The following is a 22367-nucleotide window of genomic DNA, read 5'->3' on the forward strand; positions in this document are numbered from 1 at the left end:
CACTTCTTGGTCTTTGAGGTTGGGAAACTGGTCATACAAAGTGGGTGCCGTCAAATGCCAATTCCAATACTACGGTTCTATATATCACATCAGTGTAGCAACCAACCTAAGCCACCAGTGACACTATGCCACATAACTGTTGGTGGGATTCTGACATGTGGTCCTTACTCCAATAGTATAAATAGAGACAATCTCTTGCTTGTTGAGAATTTGATTTAGGATTTTTTAGTAAACCTTCCGAACTTGTTGAGCCTCCCAAACACATTTTGTCTTTAACGAATTATACCTAAGCCCTATTTAGTAACATAGTTAGCTTATTAACCAATTTTGATTTGTTTGACTATTAATAACTGCTTGACTTGATTAAACAGTAATTTTGATTTGTTTGACTATTAATAACTGCTTGACTTGGTTAAACAATCAATGAGTGTTTAATTAATTAGCTTTTTGTAACAATTTATTGTTCTAAAAAGCTAAATATCAAAAAGATGCTCAAATAAACTTTTTCGATCAATTTTTTGAGAAAGTTTGGATGTAATAAGCTATCAGCTAATTTACCAAACATCTTTCTACAGTCAGCTAATGCTATCAACTAGTCAGCTAATTCAATCAACTAATAACTATTTATCAAACACTCCCTACAGAGTACTTGTATTCTACGTCGCTTATAAACAATAGCACATGCAGTCAGCGTCTAATACGGTTGTGACCACTGACCAGTGAGCTTCTTTCTCCCATTTATGGTCAGTATAAATGCCGGCCTATAAGGTGGTCACAATAAATACACATAGCTAATGGAAAATGACAGACCTATAGCTCAATCAAGGTGTTGAGCATATAATATATCGGAGTAAAATAAATATATAATCTCACTATTAGCTTATAACGAAAACTATAACTTATTAACGAGAAAGTTACATATATGTTGTTTATTACCTGCTTACAAACCGCATTTCTATGAGCTACTGTAAAAGTTTACAAGCCAATATATATATCTTAGATACAACAACAGCTGCTTATACAACATTTATAAACCTAAAGTGCCCAGTTGCAATGAATGACAATATATAACCCAAATAAAAATGTGATGTCAAGAAAAGAAACTTGATCAAAAGATCATGCAGGAACTTGATCTTCATTCAGACATTAAAACTGCAACAGTAGCAAGATACTACCTGTGCATATTTGGTCTTACATGATCATCGTAGAGTGAGAAGCGTGTTGCAGGAGGTGGCGTGTTGTTTTCCCGGTCAGGATGGGTGGATGAGAATCCGATGGGAGAAGATAATTGCGGGGTCATCGTGTAGGTTGGAAAAGTATGGTTACTAGAAAAAGGACTGGCTACACTTGGCTGAGGATCGAAAAGATTTGATCTTGAGGAAGAGGGTAGGCTGGTATTAACAGAAGGCTTGAACATTGGCCTCCATGGTGCATTTCTTGATCCAAGTTGTGTAGAAGGGTTGGTGGGGATGGAAGAGAATGGACTTCCTGCAGAAGAGGTATATCGAGACTCCAGGAAATGGCTGGGGAAGAACATATCAGAAACAGTTTCGGGGGAACGATTTACCATACTGAATTGTGGAGGAAGAGAAGCATAGCCTGCTTGAGAAGTTGTATCCCGATGTAAGTCTGTTGGCAATCTGAAAAGCGCCGGGCATCCAGCAGGAATCTCCACTCTTCCACGAATTTCACTGGCAGGAAAGGGGGGTGCAGCAACCTCGGCTGAAGGTCCACCCGCTATCTGTGGTATGCTGTGGAGTTTCTGTCTCAGTGATACTTTAGCTTGTTCCAGTGCCTCGAGGACATTTCTTACACTTCTGTTCGTCTCATGGGAGATCAAAGCAAGTTCATATTTTCCCCCTGAAGTGTCATGCTTTTGCAAATTACTGCCATCAGAAGAAGATGAAGCATGCTCTGAGGGGTTTGCGGAAACAGCACTCAAGTGTGAAGACTGATGGAAGCTATAGGGAGGTGCGTGAGCACTAGTTTCGGAATGCACTGGATCCAAATTTCCCTTAGACACAGGAAAAGCAAATTCCGGTGACGAGGACTCAGAAACAACTGTTTTCTTGGATTTCATTTTGTCAAGTGCAGGGGGTTGGAAATCATTAGGAGCTTCCTGCACTCCACTAGAGTGTCTATCTACTCTCTCTGGCTTGCATTCTTGGTCTCGGGAACATAACGTCTTAGAAGAGGATGGTTGTTCAGATGCTTTCATGTCATCTCTTTCTTCAGTCACATCTGAATGGTTTCCCAGGTCACATGAATCCTGCGCCGTTCATACAGAGAAGATTTATTATTCCTTAGCACAATCAAAATAATAAACTATTTACCTGCTGGAGAATGTACACAACATATTACCGGCAGCTTTTAGCATGGTGTTCAAGGCCATCTCTACGTAACATATTAGCTTGGTGTACACAACATACTACCGGCAGCTTCAAGCATTATATCATAGCAGCTGCTATATTTTATACCCATACATAAAAACTAGCATAATGGGAAATCAAGAATTTACCGGCATAAAGCTGGAATTCTCTCTGTACTTTTCTTCCCATTCTCTCTGCGCTCTCTCTTCATCTTCATATTGACCTATAAGTTTTGCTTGATGTTGTAAAGCTTTTTCCATGTCTCCATCACCTTCATGTGTGCAGTTTTGATTTTCGAGTACCTGAAAAGCTGGAAATTCCAATTGGCCACTTTTAGCATGGTGTTCAAGGCCATCTCTACGTGACTCAGTACCAAAGTCAGCCGTTCCAAGAAGATCCTGAGTGTGTGTAGTTCCTGAATTATCCCGAGCAGCATGCATACTAGTTTTGTTATATGATTCTTCAACAGTAGATCTGAAAATACAAGACAACTAATATTTATACATCCTTAGAAGCAGCACAGAAATCTTTTTAAGTTGGCTATAAAATTTACTAATTTAGATGATGGCTTCAATGCTAGTGGTTTATAGGAAATTCTGCTTCCATACTCTTCTTAGTAAATGCACGGTCTTTAAATGTGACGAGTAGAAACAATGCATAATTGCGTATGTAAGATGTTGAAAAATTTAATACCCGCCTACTCTTGGAGAAATATTATCTTTTGAGAGTTCATAGCAACATGAAACACAAACAAACAATTCTACAGCTTTTTGAACCAAAAAGGAGCATTTATACAAGTGTATGACATTCAATGTCATCACCTTGTACTCGTGTGAAAATAATGAATAAAAGAAATGAAACTGACCTTGTTTCCCTGCGCCTTATCCGCCGACATGATTTACCAACATGTTTGGATGAAGTACCAGTTGATGCAAAACTGCTAGATCTTCTGGCAGAATCTATGTATTTCTTCCTGTTCGAAGAATGCAGAGAGTCTCTATCACTTTTCCATGACAAGCTTCTACCAGTAGACGGAGAAGAGTCAATCTCAGAGCTTGAGTAGGTTTCTCCATCATTATCCCTCGCTTCCTTGGGCTCGTCTTTACTATCAGAAACATTAGATTCACACATCACGGCATCCTGGTCAGAGCATGAGTCAAAACCATCTGAAGCATCACCGATACCATGGTTCTCTAAAATGGCTAGCACAGCTGCAGTGGCTTTCTCAGCTTTCTTTCTTTGAAGAGAGACAGTATTTAGCTGTTCCTCCAGTTCTGCAACCTTAACACGGATGGATGTCATGGTTAAAATAAAAATATTTATGAATTGAAGAAAAGATGGAAAAGATATAAAATAGCATGGTAATTGTGCCACACAGGAGTAATCCTTTTTGCAAAGGGGGGAATAAGGAATATACAAATCATGTGTGAGTTTAGAAAAATGGGAGTTACCTTCTTGGTCAGTTCATCAGCTCTCTGCTTTGCTGTCCGTGAGACTGATCTTTCAGACAGTAATCGTGCCCGAAGAAATTCAATTCTCATTGAAGGTGAATCTTCCATGACTGGAGTATTCCTGATGAAACGTTTCCATGATTTCAGGTCAGAATAGCATCCCATTTTACGAAGTTTTTAATATCCAGCCATTTGGTGAATCAGTAATTGAACCATTAGAATTGTAGCAATTTAAACACAATTCAAATAGTTTGAAGTATTTCTTCAAGTGAAGAGCAACAATGAAATGAGAAAGAAAACTACAAAAACTGCCCTTGCATTCTTCTTAGTGGCAGGTTCTCATTTTGCACTTTTAGAAGGAAAATTGCAACAACAATCCTTGCATTAATCTCAGTGTATGCTCTCCTTTTGCACTTCGGTAGTTATCAAAAGTCCCTCTGGTATTATTGATGAACTGATGTAGTAACTTAAGTCAAATTCACTAATTCAATACCTAGCCTTATTACAATGTTACTTCTTCTTGGGGCATAAAGATGGAGCCAGCAGAGTACTTTGCTAACTACAGGTCACATCCACATAGATATCATCTCTGAGAGACAAAATCAAACCACCTTCACTAATGACATTTTTCTTTATTTAACCAGGATTGAAGAATTTACAAGAATCGGGTATGCTTCCAAATTACAGCATCTCAGCAAAGGATTATCTCATTCACCACAAGAATCTGAATATATGGCATATCAGCATATGGCACTGCCTAGTTTGAGGGCTTATTGCAGGATGGCAGAGATCTGAATGGACTTCATGAAACAAAATGGTTATGGGGCTGCCAATTTTGAAGGCTTACCCGATGGGTGATAGTCGCCAATCCTATTTATAGGATCTGGTCCAGGTTTCGAAACACTGACACAAAGTTCTTCTTGGTATTCTATCCAGAGTCTTTTTATCGACTAATACCATTAAAATTGCATTCGAACAATCAAAAACTTGCTTTTTAAATGGCACATGTAGGTTACTAGAGGAAAACACATACATTATTTCCACGATCTTTAGAAAAGACAACAAAGCCACCAATACTGCTCAACCAAAGTGCATCAAAGGTGTTAGCATTATTAGACCATAGTATTCATCATTCAAGTGTGACTCCATAAAAAGCTCCCAGAACTATAGAGAGGGACCTTCAAATTTTATAAGTCTACTTTCTTCATTTCTTTTTATCTAAGCTCAAAGAACCTAGCATTTTCAGTTCTACATACACATCAAATTCAACTCAATGGGATTCATGATTCAATCTTAATTTTTCATCCCACACAAATTTATCCCCAACAAACAAGCCTTATCATATGATTAAACAGAAGGACAAATGGGGGAAAAAATCTTGTTCTCCATTATTGCATGAAGCAGATCTTATAGTGATCAGACTGCAAACCCACACTGAACTCATTCAATAATTAAAATCAAACAAGGAAGCACTATCCAAACTTCAAATTGATCAAAGAAAAAGCTCCGAAGTCAAAAATTACAACAGAAACAATAATAAAAATCAAAAGTTTGCAGCCAAAGCAGGAAGATGATTACCTCTGATTCTGATCTTCATTTCCCGAAGTAGACATTCTTGAAATCAAAGCTTAACACTCAGTCTCTCAGCTGTGAGGAACACAAATAGAAATGCAGACTATGATATCAAAGACCCAAATTAAGATTCCCAGTCAAGCAATCAAACCCACTATAATTCAACTAAAAATAAACAAATAAAAGACAACTATGAGCACTGATTGCATAAAAATGACTAAATTAAAATCGAGCTTAACTTGAACGCTGACTTTAGTTGAAGCTCCTCCCCGAATGAAGTCTTCGATTTCATGGCTTGACTTTGGTCTGGAAAACCCACTGTGTGGGTTGAGCGTCGAGACTAGACAGAGTCTGTGTGTTTGTGGAGGGTAGTTTTGGGAATGAAGATTTTTTCTCTCTCTTTTATGAAAAAATAAAATAAAGAGAAAATTTACATTTTTTGTTCTCTAGTTGTAATATGAACATGTGATATGAATTTATGATCCATTTGGAAATCTATAAATGTTTTTTAAAAAATAATTTTTTTTTAAATATTTGGCTAAAAATCTTCTTGTTTTATCTATTTTTCTGAAAATGAACATATTATTTGTTATAAAATAATAATAATAATAATAATAAGTGGCGATGGTGGTGGTAGTAGTGATAGATTGATCGTGGTGGTGGTGGTGAAGCGGTTGCGGTTGTGTGGTGATGGTGTTGGTGGTAATCAAAATCCGGAAACTAGCTTGAAAAGTGATGGGAGAAAAAGATAATTTTTTTTGGTAAATTTCGCCCCAGGAGCTGGTCCAAGGGCATTACTTCTAGGAGTTGAACCCGAGTTTGAAATTGTATTGTGGGTCTTGAATGTACAATTTTGTTAAAAGATCAACTTTACTTTAAAGAAAATATTTATCTGAAAGACATAAACTTTAAAAACAGATAAATAATTAACAAGAAAATAAAGCGATAAATAAGAACCAGACACCAGAATTGATCACGCAGTTCGGAGCTCCACTCCTACATCTGCGGGGCACTTCACGTCAGCCCAATCCACTAGATGATCACAAGGGTTACAAGGAGTCTAACAACAACCATCCTACACTAATGGTTACAAAAGAGAACTCCTAGCTAAGCCTTCCTCATCTTGGAGCTGACACTGTGCAGAACATCACGACTCACCAACACAACTGAATCTTCAAGCAACCAGAATAAGAACACGTGAAGAACTGTAGAAAAACCAGTATGAAATCCACTTATAGAGTCTGATTCGAAAGAATAATGGAAGTGGGATCTAGAATAATTATTGGTGTCAAGAATCCCAAGTGATAGAGCTATATTTATAGCCAAGCCATTAACCAACCTTCCCTTAAAGATTGCAGCTGAAAACCACTCCAAATAAGGATCAACCATAAGATTAGATCTGAGTAAAATGAGGATCATGATGGCTGAATTCTGATTAGAATAAATCCCGTCCACTGGAGTACTCGCTGGCGCTGCTCCAGAGAAAGTGAGAAAGACTGCCTTTAACCATGATGACGGACCAAACTACCTAAAAACATAACTTAAGTTTTTGACTAATAATTAAGCCAATAACAAGGTAGTTCAAGATGTATAACTTGTACACTAACAGAGTTCTCCCGAAATTCATCCCCACAAAGAGAGCTCACTTGCCACTTAAGCTACCCCATTGGGTTGGAAGAAAAAGATAATACGGAAAAATAAAGAATTTAGAAACTGGTTTTTGACTAAAAATCTATGAAGACATTTTTCGTTAAATTAGACATTTTTTCATTGACTATAATGAATTTTTAACTTTATTTTCCTTAAATACCCAAACACGATAAATTTTGAAAAATTATTTACATAAGTCATTTTTCTAGTTTTTAAAGGGAACATATAATGTATGAGTTATATGCGTAATCATTTTTAACGTCTAAATTATGTGCAACGTGACAACTTTAGTCTTTACGGATCAAATCACTCACTTTATTAAGTGACATATTGATAGTAGAAATAATTCACGATTAATTAAAATCATTATTTCACACATATCTTAAGTGTTAAAGATAATTACACATATTATTCATGGACTAAATATTGTATAATTGAAGAGCAATTCTCTAAAATAATAAAGAAATATATGTTTCATCTTTGAACGTGAAAAGGACAAGCACAAATGAGGTCCAAAAGAAATGGGTAATCAATTTTTTTCACTCGATTTATGAAAATGGGTCATTTTCATTTCTGAACTATAGCAAAATAACATATTTTTATCATTTATCATCATATTTTGTCATTCAATTATTTATAAATAAACTTTTTATCCTGAGTTTTATTATATTTAGATTAAAAAACACTTTATAGACAATTAATAAGAGACAAAAATAACTTCTTTGAAAACAATGAACAAATGAAAAGTGATACTTCCTTATACTTCAAAAACGAAAAATATCAATTTTTTTTTTTTTTTACTTTTGATTTACTGACTCTTGTCTTCAGAAGTATTGAATTAAATGCCACAATAATATTTATACTTATCCCAAATTTTAAATATTTATACTTGAATAGTTGAATGTCCTAAATTCTCATTAATTATGCATAAATCTTTTAAAATTCAATTCGAAACAACATAGATCACCAAGCTAAGATTTTTTATTCCCATAACTTTATTTCCATATCTTTACCTTGTCTCTCTTTCATAGGCAAACACGAATATGCTTCTCCAATTATACTCATGTCTCAAAAAAATACTTGTGCAATATAATACACTTTAATTTGCTCGTAATCACTATTTGAGAATGTGTACGGGCAAACTTTACTCTTGTAATATAAAAATTTGAACAATAAATAACTTGAATAAATCTATTTAGTTGAACTAAATATATCCTTTAAAAAATAATTTAAATACATAAAATGAGATAAGTAGAGCATAAACTGCAAAATTCGTATTTTGGATCATGTACATTTATTTTGAAAGATTGCTATTTGATTTGGTGCTTCCCAATTACATGAAAGAAGGGATCTTCTTCAACAAAAGATTCTTGTTGTGGAGATAAAAAAAAAGGTGCTAGATTGGAAAAGTAAAAGAAGAGATAGATCTCCAATAAAAGAAAATGAGGGGATTATTTCCTAGCTTAATAATATAATGAATGGTCACTCTTTATTTATTTATTTTTTGTTCATATTGTACCGATATTTAATTTATATTATGTAATTTCTAATCTTAGAATAAAACAACTCATATATCTTTCATAGTTACGCTATACATGAACTAACGATTTTTTATGCGAACGATATCACTTATTTGAAAGATGACTGCATCCTACCTATATATGTGATACTTTAGAAGAGAATTAGGGTCACTTGTCACTAACCAATGGAATTGCATGGTCCATAATGCTCAAATACTTTGAAAAATTATTTTGAATTAAGATATCGTCTATAGCAATTCAATTGAATGGTTTTCCATACTTAAATACTTGTGTAAGTTGTGTTCTCAATTAAGGTACCGTATATAGCAATTGCAATAATAACACAACTATTGAGTGTGCATTGAAGAAAATCGTACTGGGAAGATCTTGTGCGACATATTTAACTGAGATAGTATTGTCATGAATTTGCTTGCGGGTTTGTTTGGTAATTGACAGATTCAGCATTTTCAGCGTTTTGAATTGTGGTAGATCTTACACGTTGCAAATTGATACATTTTAAGATGGTGTATGTTTTGAGAAAAAAAATTCTTTTTTTTTTTTCCAAAATACCCCTTATTATAATTTTAAAAAAATAAATTGTTTATGAGGATGAGCCTTGAGGCTTCTTTAATAGAGGTGTCCAAGGCTCCTCATGTTTTGCCCATCCGATGTGAGAATCGAATGGGCAAGTTTATTTAAGTGGAGCATTGAGGGCCTGAGGCTCTCCTCAAGGCTCTACACCCACTTTTTTCACTGATGTTGAAAAACTGGGTGGAAAAATAAGAGGATACGAGCCCAATTCCCTTTATTCATCTTTCTTTTTTAAAATATTTTTTAACAATTATTATAATTATAATTATATTATGAAATATGTGTATGCACTTAGATGTCGGTTTACATGTTAATCGCTGATATCTAATCGTTAATTTTACCAAACATCAATTTACGTTAATACAATATGTTGGTCAAATCTACTACTAATATAATTCACTGACCGCTAATCACTGACCACTAATTGCCAAACAAGAGATGTGGTACTATACTTAATTATGTGTTGTAACTTAATTGTCATATGACACTAGGACTGTGCATGGTTCGGTTCGGTTCGGTTCGGGGAGGGGTATGACAAAACCGTGCGGTTTTCGGTTTGAAGAATTGAAACCCAAACCGTGTAAATATTTCTTAAAACCCTTCGGTTTTTTGCTATTCGGTTTCGGTCGGTTTGTTCGGATATCCGAACAAATTTCGGGTTATGCAAAATCAGATAAAATTTAAAAATATAAAATAATTATAATTACAATTTACAAACTAAATGGCAAAGTTTGAAAATAGTTACTGAGTTACACATTACTACATTAGTACATAACTAATAACTTACATAACTTACAAGCCAAAGTGCCAAACTGCCAAAATGATATCAAAATGACATAAGTACAAAACCCAAAAAGGCAAAAACTATGCAGATTGAAATAAGTTTTTCAGAATTACAAATCCACATAAATCATAATCACTAATCAGTTTTCAGATTTACAGCATGACAATCAAACTACTCCAGTTGTCCAGCATTGAGCATTCAAAAAGCCAATTCATGAATCCTGATCCTCCTAGTAATCTACTCTAATAAGTAATACCCTTCTACAATAACTCTTCTTCCTGTTAAAACTTAACAAAAATTAGTAACGACATAAACAACAAATCAACAATCTACTTAATAAATGAGCATATGAGATTATAAAGTATTGAAGTTGGCTCAGCAAGCTTTTTATCCATATCAATTTCTGGATTAAGGGCAAATTGCATCAATGTCACCATGAGCAACATACCAGCTTAATCCTTATTTCAGTTTCTGGTGGAAGCTTCATCATTGCCATAATATAAATTGCCAAAAATGAATATATCATTGCCATAATAAGTTAATAACATTACCACTTTACCAAATAGGCAAATATAGGGCAGCAACTTTACCAACTTACAAGGTAGTAAGTTACCAAGCCTCTAAACAGAACATTACCAGATTTTCCAGCATTGTTTGTGGCCAAAAACTCATCAAGGGCAGCAACTTAGAAGTTTCAAGTTACCAAGCCTCATTGTCTCAAGTCTCAACATCAGAATTCATAGTTAGTTCAGTAAAAGATTAAAAGATATATCATTACTATCATATAAAGTATAGAGAAGACAATTACAGGAATTGTTGCAAGTGAAGAACCAGCAGTCCTCCCACCAGATGTATTTCCACCCTCAACAGTAAACTCTACAACAAATTCAATAATTACAAGAATGTGAGATTGTGAGAATTCAGTTAAATGAAAAAACTGAAATTGAAAGATTGAATTAAAGAATACAGTTAGAGAATCATTTACCTTTCTCAAATCTTTCTAATTCTTCCAGATTTTCCTCAATTGATAGAGGGGTATTTGGCAGCCTAAGCCAATCCTGAGTACAAACCAAGGCTTCCACAATTTTAGGAGTTAAAGAACTCCTAAAACAATCTAAAACCCTCCCAGATGTACTGAAGGCAGACTCTGAGGCAACAGTTGAGATTGGTATAGCTAAGACATCCCTAGCAAGCTTAGATAGGATAGGAAATCTTGCAGAATTAACCTTCCACCATCTCAATATATCAAATGAATTTTCCTCTTCAACTATTGCCTCAGATAAATAATGTTCCAACTCAGTTTTTTTCCTCCCACCACTTTCCATTCTTTGTTTCTTAATTTGGGACTTCAACCAATGTTGTGGCTTCCCAACTGGGGCAGATGCAGACTGAACAGTCTCAATAGAAGAACCAACAGAACCAGAACCAGAACTAGAACTAGAACTAGAACCAGAAACAGAACCAGATTGACTGTAACTGACAGCATAATCATCAAACAATTCATGCAGAGCAGTCAACAAATTCTCAAGGTAAGTTTTGCCTTTTACCTCACCATACATATGATTTATCTGAGTTGGCATATATTCTAACTTGTCCCTGGGGTCTAAAATGTTTGCAAAGAAAATCATATAGTTCATTTTATCTATATCACCCCAATATTTTTCAAATTTTGCTTTCATGTTAGCCCCCATTAGTTTCACAGCCCCATCAGCTTCCACCATGCTTTTCAAGATACAGAACAGATCAGATATCTCAGAAAAAAAGGTATTAGATGTCACATACAAGGACCCTGAAATTCTGATAGTCATGTCATAGAAACATTTCAACAATGTGACCAAACTGTTCACAGAATCCCAATCATGTAATTCAGGAATAGAATCACCTAAATCAGATTTAAATGAATTGTCACTCTCCTCATAGGCCTCAAACACTTTCTGATATATAACAGCAGACTTTAACATCAAATAGGTGGAATTCCACCTTGTTGGCACATCAAGACACAGAGAAGATTTCTGCTCAATACCAATTAAGTCTGACAAATCCCTAAATTTCTTCAACCTAGCAGGTGAGTTTCTGACATATCTAACAACCTCCCTAACCTTCTTTACAGCAGTATCACACTCTTTCAGACCATCTTGAACAACCAAATTCAGAATATGGGCAATGCATCTCATGTGAAGATACTTACACTTCACAGTAGATGATCCCCAAGACAACAATTTCCTTTTTAAAAAACCAAGGGCAGTATCATTTGATGAAGCATTATCTACTGTCACAGTAAACACATTCCTAAGCCCCCACTCAAGCAAACAATTTTCAAGAGCTTTTGCAATATACTGACCCTTGTGTGATGTGACAGGGATAAAAGAGATAATTTTTTTATGTAGCTTCCAGTCTTCATCTATAAAATGTGCAGTGACTACCATATAATTGATCCTTTGAATAGATGTCCAAGAGTCAGTTGTAATACTGACTCTTTGAGTGTTTCCCCTAAACAAACACTTCAACTTCAGTTTCTCTTCTTCATAAATAACATGGATGTCCCTACTGACTGTCCACCTAGATGGAATTTTAAACCTAGGACAAGCCACTGCAATAAACCTCTTAAACCCTTGGCCCTCCACAAATATAAAGGGAAGCTCATCTATTATAATCATTTCTATCAAGGCTCTCCTAATAGAATCCTGACTAAATACCCAAGTCCCTAACTCTCCAACAGTTGGTTCATCTGAATCAGAGTTGACAACAGCTTGAAATGTCAAAAGAGACTGCCTAGTGTCTTTAGAGTGAGGGTTTTTCAGACAACTAAGTACGTGGGCCCTTAAAGTTGAAGTACCATGCTTTTTGGTTTGAGATTTGTATATCTTTGCACAATAGATACACTTAGCTTCTGTAATAACTAGGGCTGTGCATACCCGACGGGTAAACCCGACCCGAACGACCGAAACGAAGCAACCCGCGACGTCCGAAACCCGACGTGCGTGAACCGACCCAACCCATGAAACAAAATGGTTGAAATTAAACGGGTTGGGTATGTATTTTGCCCACCCGAACCGCCCGAAAACCCGATGCTATGCTTACTGCTTAGTACTAAACGGTGTCGTGCTGTGTATGTATATATATTATGATATGCCCTAGGGTTTCTCATTCCACTTCGAGTCTTCGACTGCGCAATCTCTCGAGTCTCGACTGCGACTCTCTCTGTCTCTCAGTTCTCGCCCTAGGGTTTCTCATATCTCAGTCCCGTTCTTTGAGACTTGAGAGTTGAGACTTTGTGTTTTGAGTTCTCTCAATCTTTGAGAGTCTGGTGGAAGCCCTTTCTCTGAGTGTCTCTGAATCTCTGAATCTCTGTGGTGGTGGTCCGGTGGAAGCCCGAAGCCGTTGTTGACTGGTGGTCTGGTGGAGTGGTGGACGCAGTCACGCACTCACGCAGGTGGTTTCTACTGTGTTGAAGGCCCTTGTTCTCCGAGGAAATTGCGTGAGAAAACAAGTAAATCGCCAACCCTAGTTATTTTAATATTGTGGAAGCACTGACTTTCTGAATTTCTGATTATGATATTTATTGTTTTTGTGGAAGCACTGACTACAATACTGAATCTGAATTCTGAGTTTTGAGTTGTGATTTTAATTTTATATGCTCTGAAATCTGAATTTATGAATTCTGAGTATGAGATTTATTGGTTTTGTGGAAGCACTGACTACAACACTAAATGATGATCTCTGATTGTCTTTAATTTGTTATGTGGAAGCTGAATGCATGCTATGTGGCTATATGTTGTCCTGTCCATATGATGAGCATTTAGAGACATTTGTAAATGTCTTTGATGAATGCCTGATGGAATTGTGTTGCATTATTTAGTGCTACACTCTTAAGTCTTAAAGTCTTAAGTGTGGAATTCTGATGGAATTCTGTAATCTGTATTATGTTTCCCATTTCCTACTATGTATACTGATATTGTTCCAGCTTTTTAGATGGAAAATATCAGTATGCCTGGTACTGGCTCTGAACCTACCAATTCTTCAGTTCATGGAGCAACAGTGGTGGAAGCCCAAACTGTTGAAACAAATGCTCAACAGAATGTGCTGCCTACTACTGTAGTTCCTGAGAAGAAAAGAAAACACGTTGAGTTCAGATCTAAGGTTTGGGATCATTTTCAGAGGCTGTCTGATATTAATGATGTTATTACAGAAGCTAAGTGTATCTATTGTGCAAAGATATACAAATCTCAAACCAAAAAGCATGGTACTTCAACTTTAAGGGCCCACGTACTTAGTTGTCTGAAAAACCCTCACTCTAAAGACACTAGGCAGTCTCTTTTGACATTTCAAGCTGTTGTCAACTCTGATTCAGATGAACCAACTGTTGGAGAGTTAGGGACTTGGGTATTTAGTCAGGATTCTATTAGGAGAGCCTTGATAGAAATGATTATAATAGATGAGCTTCCCTTTATATTTGTGGAGGGCCAAGGGTTTAAGAGGTTTATTGCAGTGGCTTGTCCTAGGTTTAAAATTCCATCTAGGTGGACAGTCAGTAGGGACATCCATGTTATTTATGAAGAAGAGAAACTGAAGTTGAAGTGTTTGTTTAGGGGAAACACTCAAAGAGTCAGTATTACAACTGACTCTTGGACATCTATTCAAAGGATCAATTATATGGTAGTCACTGCACATTTTATAGATGAAGACTGGAAGCTACATAAAAAAATTATCTCTTTTATCCCTGTCACATCACACAAGGGTCAGTATATTGCAAAAGCTCTTGAAAATTGTTTGCTTGAGTGGGGGCTTAGGAATGTGTTTACTGTGACAGTAGATAATGCTTCATCAAATGATACTGCCCTTGGTTTTTTAAAAAGGAAATTGTTGTCTTGGGGATCATCTACTGTGAAGTGTAAGTATCTTCACATGAGATGCATTGCCCATATTCTGAATTTGGTTGTTCAAGATGGTCTGAAAGAGTGTGATACTGCTGTAAAGAAGGTTAGGGAGGTTGTTAGATATGTCAGAAACTCACCTGCTAGGTTGAAGAAATTTAGGGATTTGTCAGACTTAATTGGTATTGAGCAGAAATCTTCTCTGTGTCTTGATGTGCCAACAAGGTGGAATTCCACCTATTTGATGTTAAAGTCTGCTGTTATATATCAGAAAGTGTTTGAGGCCTATGAGGAGAGTGACAATTCATTTAAATCTGATTTAGGTGATTCTATTCCTGAATTACATGATTGGGATTCTGTGAACAGTTTGGTCACATTGTTGAAATGTTTCTATGACATGACTATCAGAATTTCAGGGTCCTTGTATGTGACATCTAATACCTTTTTTTCTGAGATATCTGATCTGTTCTGTATCTTGAAAAGCATGGTGGAAGCTGATGGGGCTGTGAAACTAATGGGGGCTAACATGAAAGCAAAATTTGAAAAATATTGGGGTGATATAGATAAAATGAACTATATGATTTTCTTTGCAAACATTTTAGACCCCAGGGACAAGTTAGAATATATGCCAACTCAGATAAATCATATGTATGGTGAGGTAAAAGGCAAAACTTACCTTGAGAATTTGTTGACTGCTCTGCATGAATTGTTTGATGATTATGCTGTCAGTTACAGTCAATCTGGTTCTGTTTCTGGTTCTAGTTCTAGTTCTAGTTCTGGTTCTGGTTCTGTTGGTTCTTCTATTGAGACTGTTCAGTCTGCATCTGCCCCAGTTGGGAAGCCACAACATTGGTTGAAGTCCCAAATTAAGAAACAAAGAATGGAAAGTGGTGGGAGGAAAAAAACTGAGTTGGAACATTATTTATCTGAGGCAATAGTTGAAGAGGAAAATTCATTTGATATATTGAGATGGTGGAAGGTTAATTCTGCAAGATTTCCTATCCTATCTAAGCTTGCTAGGGATGTCTTAGCTATACCAATCTCAACTGTTGCCTCAGAGTCTGCCTTCAGTACATCTGGGAGGGTTTTAGATTGTTTTAGGAGTTCTTTAACTCCTAAAATTGTGGAAGCCTTGGTTTGTACTCAGGATTGGCTTAGGCTGCCAAATACCCCTCTATCAATTGAGGAAAATCTGGAAGAATTAGAAAGATTTGAGAAAGGTAAATGATTCTCTAACTGTATTCTTTAATTCAATCTTTCAATTTCAGTTTTTTCATTTAACTGAATTCTCACAATCTCACATTCTTGTAATTATTGAATTTGTTGTAGAGTTTACTGTTGAGGGTGGAAATACATCTGGTGGGAGGACTGCTGGTTCTTCACTTGCAACAATTCCTGTAATTGTCTTCTCTATACTTTATATGATAGTAATGATATATCTTTTAATCTTTTACTGAACTAACTATGAATTCTGATGTTGAGACTTGAGACAATGAGGCTTGGTAACTTGAACTTCTAAGTTGCTGCCCTTGATGAGTTTTTGGCCACAAACAATGCTGGAAAATCTGGTAATGTTCTGTTTAGAGGCTTGGTAACTTGAACTTCTAAGTTGCTGCCCTTGATGAGTTTTTGGCCACAAACAATGCTGGAAAATCTGGTAATGTTCTGTTTAGAGGCTTGGTAACTTACTACCTTGTAAGTTGGTAAAGTTGCTGCCCTATATTTGCCTATTTGGTAAAGTGGTAATGTTATTAACTTATTATGGCAATGATATATTCATTTTTGGCAATTTATATTATGGCAATGATGAAGCTTCCACCAGAAACTGAAATAAGGATTAAGCTGGTATGTTGCTCATGGTGACATTGATGCAATTTGCCCTTAATCCAGAAATTGATATGGATAAAAAGCTTGCTGAGCCAACTTCAATACTTTATAATCTCATATGCTCATTTATTAAGTAGATTGTTGATTTGTTGTTTATGTCGTTACTAATTTTTGTTAAGTTTTAACAGGAAGAAGAGTTATTGTAGAAGGGTATTACTTATTAGAGTAGATTACTAGGAGGATCAGGATTCATGAATACTTATTAGAGTAGATTACTAGGAGGATCAGGATTCATGAATTGGCTTTTTGAATGCTCAATGCTGGACAACTGGAGTAGTTTGATTGTCATGCTGTAAATCTGAAAACTGATTAGTGATTATGATTTATGTGGATTTGTAATTCTGAAAAACTTATTTCAATCTGCATAGTTTTTGCCTTTTTGGGTTTTGTACTTATGTCATTTTGATATCATTTTGGCAGTTTGGCACTTTGGCTTGTAAGTTATGTAAGTTATTAGTTATGTACTAATGTAGTAATGTGTAACTCAGTAACTATTTTCAAACTTTGCCATTTAGTTTGTAAATTGTAATTATAATTATTTTATATTTTTAAATTTTATCTGATTTTGCATAACCCGAAATTTGTTCGGATATCCGAACAAACCGACCGAAACCGAATAGCAAAAAACCGAAGGGTTTTAAGAAATATTTACACGGTTTGGGTTTCAATTCTTCAAACCGAAAACCGCACGGTTTTGTCATACCCCTCCCCGAACCGAACCGAACCGAACCATGCACAGTCCTAGTAATAACATCATTAATATCAGACAGCCTCTGAAAATGATCCCAAACCTTAGATCTGAACTCAACGTGTTTTCTTTTCTTCTCAGGAACTACAGTAGTAGGCAGCACATTCTGTTGAGCATTTGTTTCAACAGTTTGGGCTTCCACCACTGTTGCTCCATGAACTGAAGAATTGGTAGGTTCAGAGCCAGTACCAGGCATACTGATATTTTCCATCTAAAAAGCTGGAACAATATCAGTATACATAGTAGGAAATGGGAAACATAATACAGATTACAGAATTCCATCAGAATTCCACACTTAAGACTTTAAGACTTAAGAGTGTAGCACTAAATAATGCAACACAATTCCATCAGGCATTCATCAAAGACATTTACAAATGTCTCTAAATGCTCATCATATGGACAGGACAACATATAGCCACATAGCATGCATTCAGCTTCCACATAACAAATTAAAGACAATCAGAGATCATCATTTAGTGTTGTAGTCAGTGCTTCCACAAAACCAATAAATCTCATACTCAGAATTCATAAATTCAGATTTCAGAGCATATAAAATTAAAATCACAACTCAAAACTCAGAATTCAGATTCAGTATTGTAGTCAGTGCTTCCACAAAAACAATAAATATCATAATCAGAAATTCAGAAAGTCAGTGCTTCCACAATATTAAAATAACTAGGGTTGGCGATTTACTTGTTTTCTCACGCAATTTCCCCGGAGAACAAGGGCCTTCAACACAGTAGAAACCACCTGCGTGAGTGCGTGACTGCGTCCACCACTCCACCAGACCACCAGTCAACAACGGCTTCGGGCTTCCACCGGACCACCACCACAGAGATTCAGAGATTCAGAGACACTCAGAGAAAGGGCTTCCACCAGACTCTCAAAGATTGAGAGAACTCAAAACACAAAGTCTCAACTCTCAAGTCTCAAAGAACGGGACTGAGATATGAGAAACCCTAGGGCGAGAACTGAGAGACAGAGAGAGTCGCAGTCGAGACTCGAGAGATTGCGCAGTCGAAGACTCGAAGTGGAATGAGAAACCCTAGGGCATATCATAATATATATACATACACAGCACGACACCGTTTAGTACTAAGCAGTAAGCATAGCATCGGGTTTTCGGGCGGTTCGGGTGGGCAAAATACATACCCAACCCGTTTAATTTCAACCATTTTGTTTCATGGGTTGGGTCGGTTCACGCACGTCGGGTTTCGGACGTCGCGGGTTGCTTCGTTTCGGTCGTTCGGGTCGGGTTTACCCGTCGGGTGGGTCGGGTATGCACAGCCCTATATGACACTTAGATAATTGGACTTTTAATTGAAGTCGATTCAACAGTTACGTTATAGAACTCGAGGGATAACACTTTCATATATATAATAATTCTTCAAGCATATGTACACAATATTTTAAGTGCTACGATAGATAATTAATATATAAGAAAAATGCATATTTAGTCCATTAATTATTTATTCTTGTTGCTTTGATTTTAAATGTAATTAGATGTTGGATTGTTCGGTCCAAATTGGTGAAATATTTAAATGAGTTGGACTAGGGTATTGGGTCAATTGGACTACTTAAATTGGCGAGTTTTGACTTGGGTTGACCCATCAAAGTTATGTAGATGATATAATTTGTAGAAATTTAGATATTTGATATTATTTGAAGATAATATAAAATCATGAACCCGAACGTGATGTGTCTCAATGCATTCCTTATATTTAATTCAAATGTTTAAATTAAATATATAAATTATCCAAAGGGATAAAGTTGGTTAGATTTTTTTCTATATCCTCTTCTCCAAAACGTTAATCCCCAACCCCAAGGGCCCCAAGTCCTGACCGGACAAAGCTTCTGGAAGGAGGTAAATCATGGTAACTCAACTGAATACAAAGGCTAGACCTTTGCTCACTGCGCACAAGGAGCTCCTCCCACTTTAAATAGTGGTGTCATTTTAGAAGAAATGGAGCTCTGAAGATCTGCATACCGAAGCTCTGTCGGAATCTCACCAAGATATCATTCACACGCCAATATTGGAAACCCTTCTTTGAAGACCAAATTGCCATACGTAGAATACCCTAAGCCCTTCTTTGAAGATCAAGTTGCATATAAGCCTCCATTGAAAATTTAGGATTTAGGAATATTTGTAATGATAAAAATTTATAAATCAGGACTAAATCAAATTCCTCCACGTTACATTAATTTGGTTTTTGTTTTTGTTTTTTTTTTTTTTTTTTTTTTTTTTTTTTTGGGTCTAAAGGCATCCCTCACCAAGAAGATTAATCATCAGTCAACACACTAAGTGATAGGGGACTGACCAAATAGTTTGTTCCATTCACATGGGTGGGATCAGACCTCAACTTCATGCTTTAAGGGACGAGATGCTTAACCACTCCGCCAACCATGCTGGTTGATTTGTTTTTTTCTGCATATACACAGTAAGTGCATTGCCTGGCATTCCTCCACGTTTTCATGCATACAGTTCTGCATGGCCGCCACGTGTACATTCTGCTTCATCAACAACAGTATATTAAGAAGCCCGACAGGATAACATCAACCTAACCAGCTACCTGATAAAACTATATACAATATAATAATACTCTCCTTAAATCTTTATCTATACGTATATCATATCGCTCGGTACATATTTTATATATACTTGTATTCTCGAAATCGATTCCCCTATCTACATTGGGGCTGTGTGAACATTCTTGTCATCTACACAAGAAATTAAATTTTGATTGTATGGATACCAGTCAAAGAAGCATTAGGGTTCTAATGTTTCCATGGCTAGCGCATGGCCACATATGCCCATTTCTGGTTTTAGCCCAGGCGCTCAGCAAGAGGAACTTCTACATCTACATTTGTTCCACGCCTGTGAATCTGAGTTCCATCAAGAAAAGGATCTCAGAGAAAGACGCCATTTCCATAAAGCTGGTGGAGCTTCAGCTGCCGTCTTTGCCTAATCTCCCCCCTCACTACCACACCACCAATGGCCTCCCGCCCCACCTCATGCCCACTCTCAAGAAGGCCCTGGACATGGCGAAGCCGGGGTTTTTGAATCTCGTGCACACCTTGAAGCCGGATTTGGTTGTGTATGATTTTCTGCAGCCGTGGGTGCCCGCGATGGCGGCCGCGCAGGGTATTCCGGCGGTTTTGTTCCTCAGCACCGGGACGGCGGCGTTCTCTTACATATTATATAATATTGGCAGAGGGTACCCTGCTGAAGAGTACCCCTTCCCGGAGGTGTATCTCCGGGACCATGAGTTTATCACGAACAAACGGTTGTTTGAGGCGGCGGAGCAGACGGATGGCGGCGTTAGTGACGGGGAGAGGATTGATGGGTGTTTAGATGGGTCGTCAAGCATCATCCTCCTCAAGACTTTCAGACAGCTTGAGGGGAAGTACGTACTTAATTGCTCAATGCTAAAGTTATTTTTATTTATTTATTCCAGTCATCCCGTTAGTCTCCAGGTTCTTCCAGGCACCAGTGCACCACACGCCACACCACCACACTTTAGGGTTCTCGTAGGCACCTCCCCACACCTTAGGTTGATCGGTTGAACTAACTGAACTAATTTTGTGAGAATCACACCATATACTCTTAGAGTAATGATCAATTGAACTAAGCTAGTCCTATTCGTTAAACCATTTTAATCAAAATAAGTACTACTTTAGTTCTGTCTAATTCAGTTAATCAGACTTTATTGATATTATTTTTAGTTCAATTTTGTATAATATTAAGTTTTTTATTAGTATATAAAATTTATATATTTAAAAATTATATTAAAAATATAAAACAAAAATTAAAATACTAAAAATAAGCATGGAATAAATTAAATTTAAAAATAATTATTAAAAATAAGTATGAATAAAGTATTAGTTTGATCAATAAATAATAAATTAAATTCAATTCAATTAAATTCGGAGTAATAAACAAAAATATATAAAATGGGACAAAAGAGTACGGAGTATATGATTGCACTTTGTTTGTAACTGTAATCTGACAGGTACATTGATCATCTAAGCAATATGGTGAAAAAACGTTGCGTACCAGTGGGCCCACTAGTGAGATCTCCGGCACCGGACGGCGAGAATCCGGAGATCAAAGAGTGGCTCGACATGAAGCCGCGATGCTCCACGGTGTTCGTCTCGTTCGGGACCGAGTATTTCCTGACGGAGGAGGAGATGGAGGAGGTGGCTCTAGGGCTAGAGCTAAGCAAGGTAAACTTCCTGTGGGTGATTAGGTTTCCGGCCGCGGAGGCCGGGGAAAAACCTAGGGCAATAGAGGACGCCCTCCCCGAGGGCTATCTGGAGAGAGTGGGGGAGCGGGGGAAACTGGTGGAGGGATGGGCCCCGCAAGGGATGATTCTAGAACATTCGAGTATCGGCGGATTCGTGAGCCACTGCGGGTGGAGCTCGGTCATGGAGGCGCTGAAATTCGGCGTCCCGATAATCGCGATGCCGATGCACCTGGACCAGCCGCTGAACGCGCGGGTGGTGACGGCGGCGGGGATAGGGGAGGAGGTGGTGAGGGACGGGGAGGGGAAGGTGGAGAGAGAGGAGGTGGCGAGGGTTGTGAGGAAAGTGGTGGCCGAGAAAAGCGGGCAGCGGTTGCGGCGGAGGGCGAGGGAGTTTAGTGAGAAGATAATGAGCGAGAGAGGAGAGGAAGAGATAGATGAGGCGGTGCAGGAGTTGACGGCGCTTTGTCAAACGACGACGTTTAGACAAGACTCCGCCGAATTGAACTGCATACGCTTTAGTCTTGGTGGCTGAGACTATTTCTATTTTCTTTTTGCCCACCTTGTTTATATTTTTTTTTTTGTTATGCAGATGAATAAATAAATAAAATAAAGAAAATAGAAAGAAATAAATGATACTGAGTTTTTTTTTTTTTAAAAAAAAACTCTCAAAATAGTGT

General features: G+C 37.1%; 4 protein-coding genes across 4 annotated transcripts; 2 read left to right on the top strand and 2 right to left on the bottom strand.

The window, feature by feature from the left end:
* Positions 1-875: 875 nt before the first annotated feature.
* On the bottom strand, positions 876-5766 carry LOC115999697. The gene is made up of 6 exons (XM_031239576.1): positions 5632-5766; positions 5399-5467; positions 3821-3941; positions 3235-3650; positions 2519-2843; positions 876-2269 (listed from the first exon to the last, which is right to left on the bottom strand). The coding sequence occupies exons 2-6, from the start codon at positions 5431-5433 to the stop codon at positions 1172-1174; spliced, it is 1995 nt and encodes a 664-aa protein (XP_031095436.1). The 5' UTR covers positions 5434-5467; positions 5632-5766; the 3' UTR covers positions 876-1171.
* A 733-nt stretch (positions 5767-6499) lies between these two features.
* Positions 6500-12594, bottom strand: LOC115999548 (zinc finger BED domain-containing protein RICESLEEPER 2-like). The gene is made up of 4 exons (XM_031239391.1): positions 10923-12594; positions 10746-10813; positions 10386-10418; positions 6500-6892 (listed from the first exon to the last, which is right to left on the bottom strand). The coding sequence occupies exons 1-4, from the start codon at positions 12592-12594 to the stop codon at positions 6500-6502; spliced, it is 2166 nt and encodes a 721-aa protein (XP_031095251.1).
* A 1315-nt stretch (positions 12595-13909) lies between these two features.
* On the top strand, positions 13910-16268 carry LOC115999549 (zinc finger BED domain-containing protein RICESLEEPER 2-like). The gene is made up of 2 exons (XM_031239392.1): positions 13910-16031; positions 16141-16268. The coding sequence occupies exons 1-2, from the start codon at positions 13910-13912 to the stop codon at positions 16266-16268; spliced, it is 2250 nt and encodes a 749-aa protein (XP_031095252.1).
* A 3923-nt stretch (positions 16269-20191) lies between these two features.
* On the top strand, positions 20192-22222 carry LOC115999550 (UDP-glucosyltransferase 29-like). Its single transcript, XM_031239393.1, has 2 exons — positions 20192-20850; positions 21457-22222. The coding sequence occupies exons 1-2, from the start codon at positions 20192-20194 to the stop codon at positions 22220-22222; spliced, it is 1425 nt and encodes a 474-aa protein (XP_031095253.1).
* Positions 22223-22367: the final 145 nt, after the last annotated feature.

The sequence above is a fragment of the Ipomoea triloba genome, chromosome 12 (genome assembly GCF_003576645.1).
Source record: "Ipomoea triloba cultivar NCNSP0323 chromosome 12, ASM357664v1".
Lineage (NCBI taxonomy): Eukaryota > Viridiplantae > Streptophyta > Magnoliopsida > Solanales > Convolvulaceae > Ipomoea > Ipomoea triloba.

Bases quoted from the DNA above. Each gene is read 5' to 3' on its own strand.
- LOC115999697 (XM_031239576.1), bottom strand. From the start codon at position 5,433: ATGTCTACTTCGGGAAATGAAGATCAGAATCAGAG. The intron at 3,942-5,398 runs GTAATCATCTTC...ACGTTTCATCAG, and splicing joins AATGAAGATCAGAATCAGAG to GAATACTCCAGTCATGGAAG. The intron at 2,844-3,234 runs GTCAGTTTCATT...TTGTATTTTCAG, and splicing joins ATAAGGCGCAGGGAAACAAG to ATCTACTGTTGAAGAATCAT.
- LOC115999548 (XM_031239391.1), bottom strand. From the start codon at position 12,594: ATGATTATAATAGATGAGCTTCCCTTTATATTTGTGGAGGGCCAAGGG. The intron at 10,419-10,745 runs GTAATTGTCTTC...GCAATGATGAAG, and splicing joins CTTCACTTGCAACAATTCCT to CTTCCACCAGAAACTGAAAT. The intron at 6,893-10,385 runs GTATGTTGCTCA...TCATGGTTAAAG, and splicing joins CTGAAATAAGGATTAAGCTG to GCAGTCTTTCTCACTTTCTC.
- LOC115999549 (XM_031239392.1), top strand. From the start codon at position 13,910: ATGGAAAATATCAGTATGCCTGGTACTGGCTCTGAACCTACCAATTCT. The intron at 16,032-16,140 runs GTAAATGATTCT...AATTTGTTGTAG, and splicing joins ATTAGAAAGATTTGAGAAAG to AGTTTACTGTTGAGGGTGGA.
- LOC115999550 (XM_031239393.1), top strand. From the start codon at position 20,192: ATGGATACCAGTCAAAGAAGCATTAGGGTTCTAATGTTTCCATGGCTA. The intron at 20,851-21,456 runs GTACGTACTTAA...GTAATCTGACAG, and splicing joins TTCAGACAGCTTGAGGGGAA to GTACATTGATCATCTAAGCA.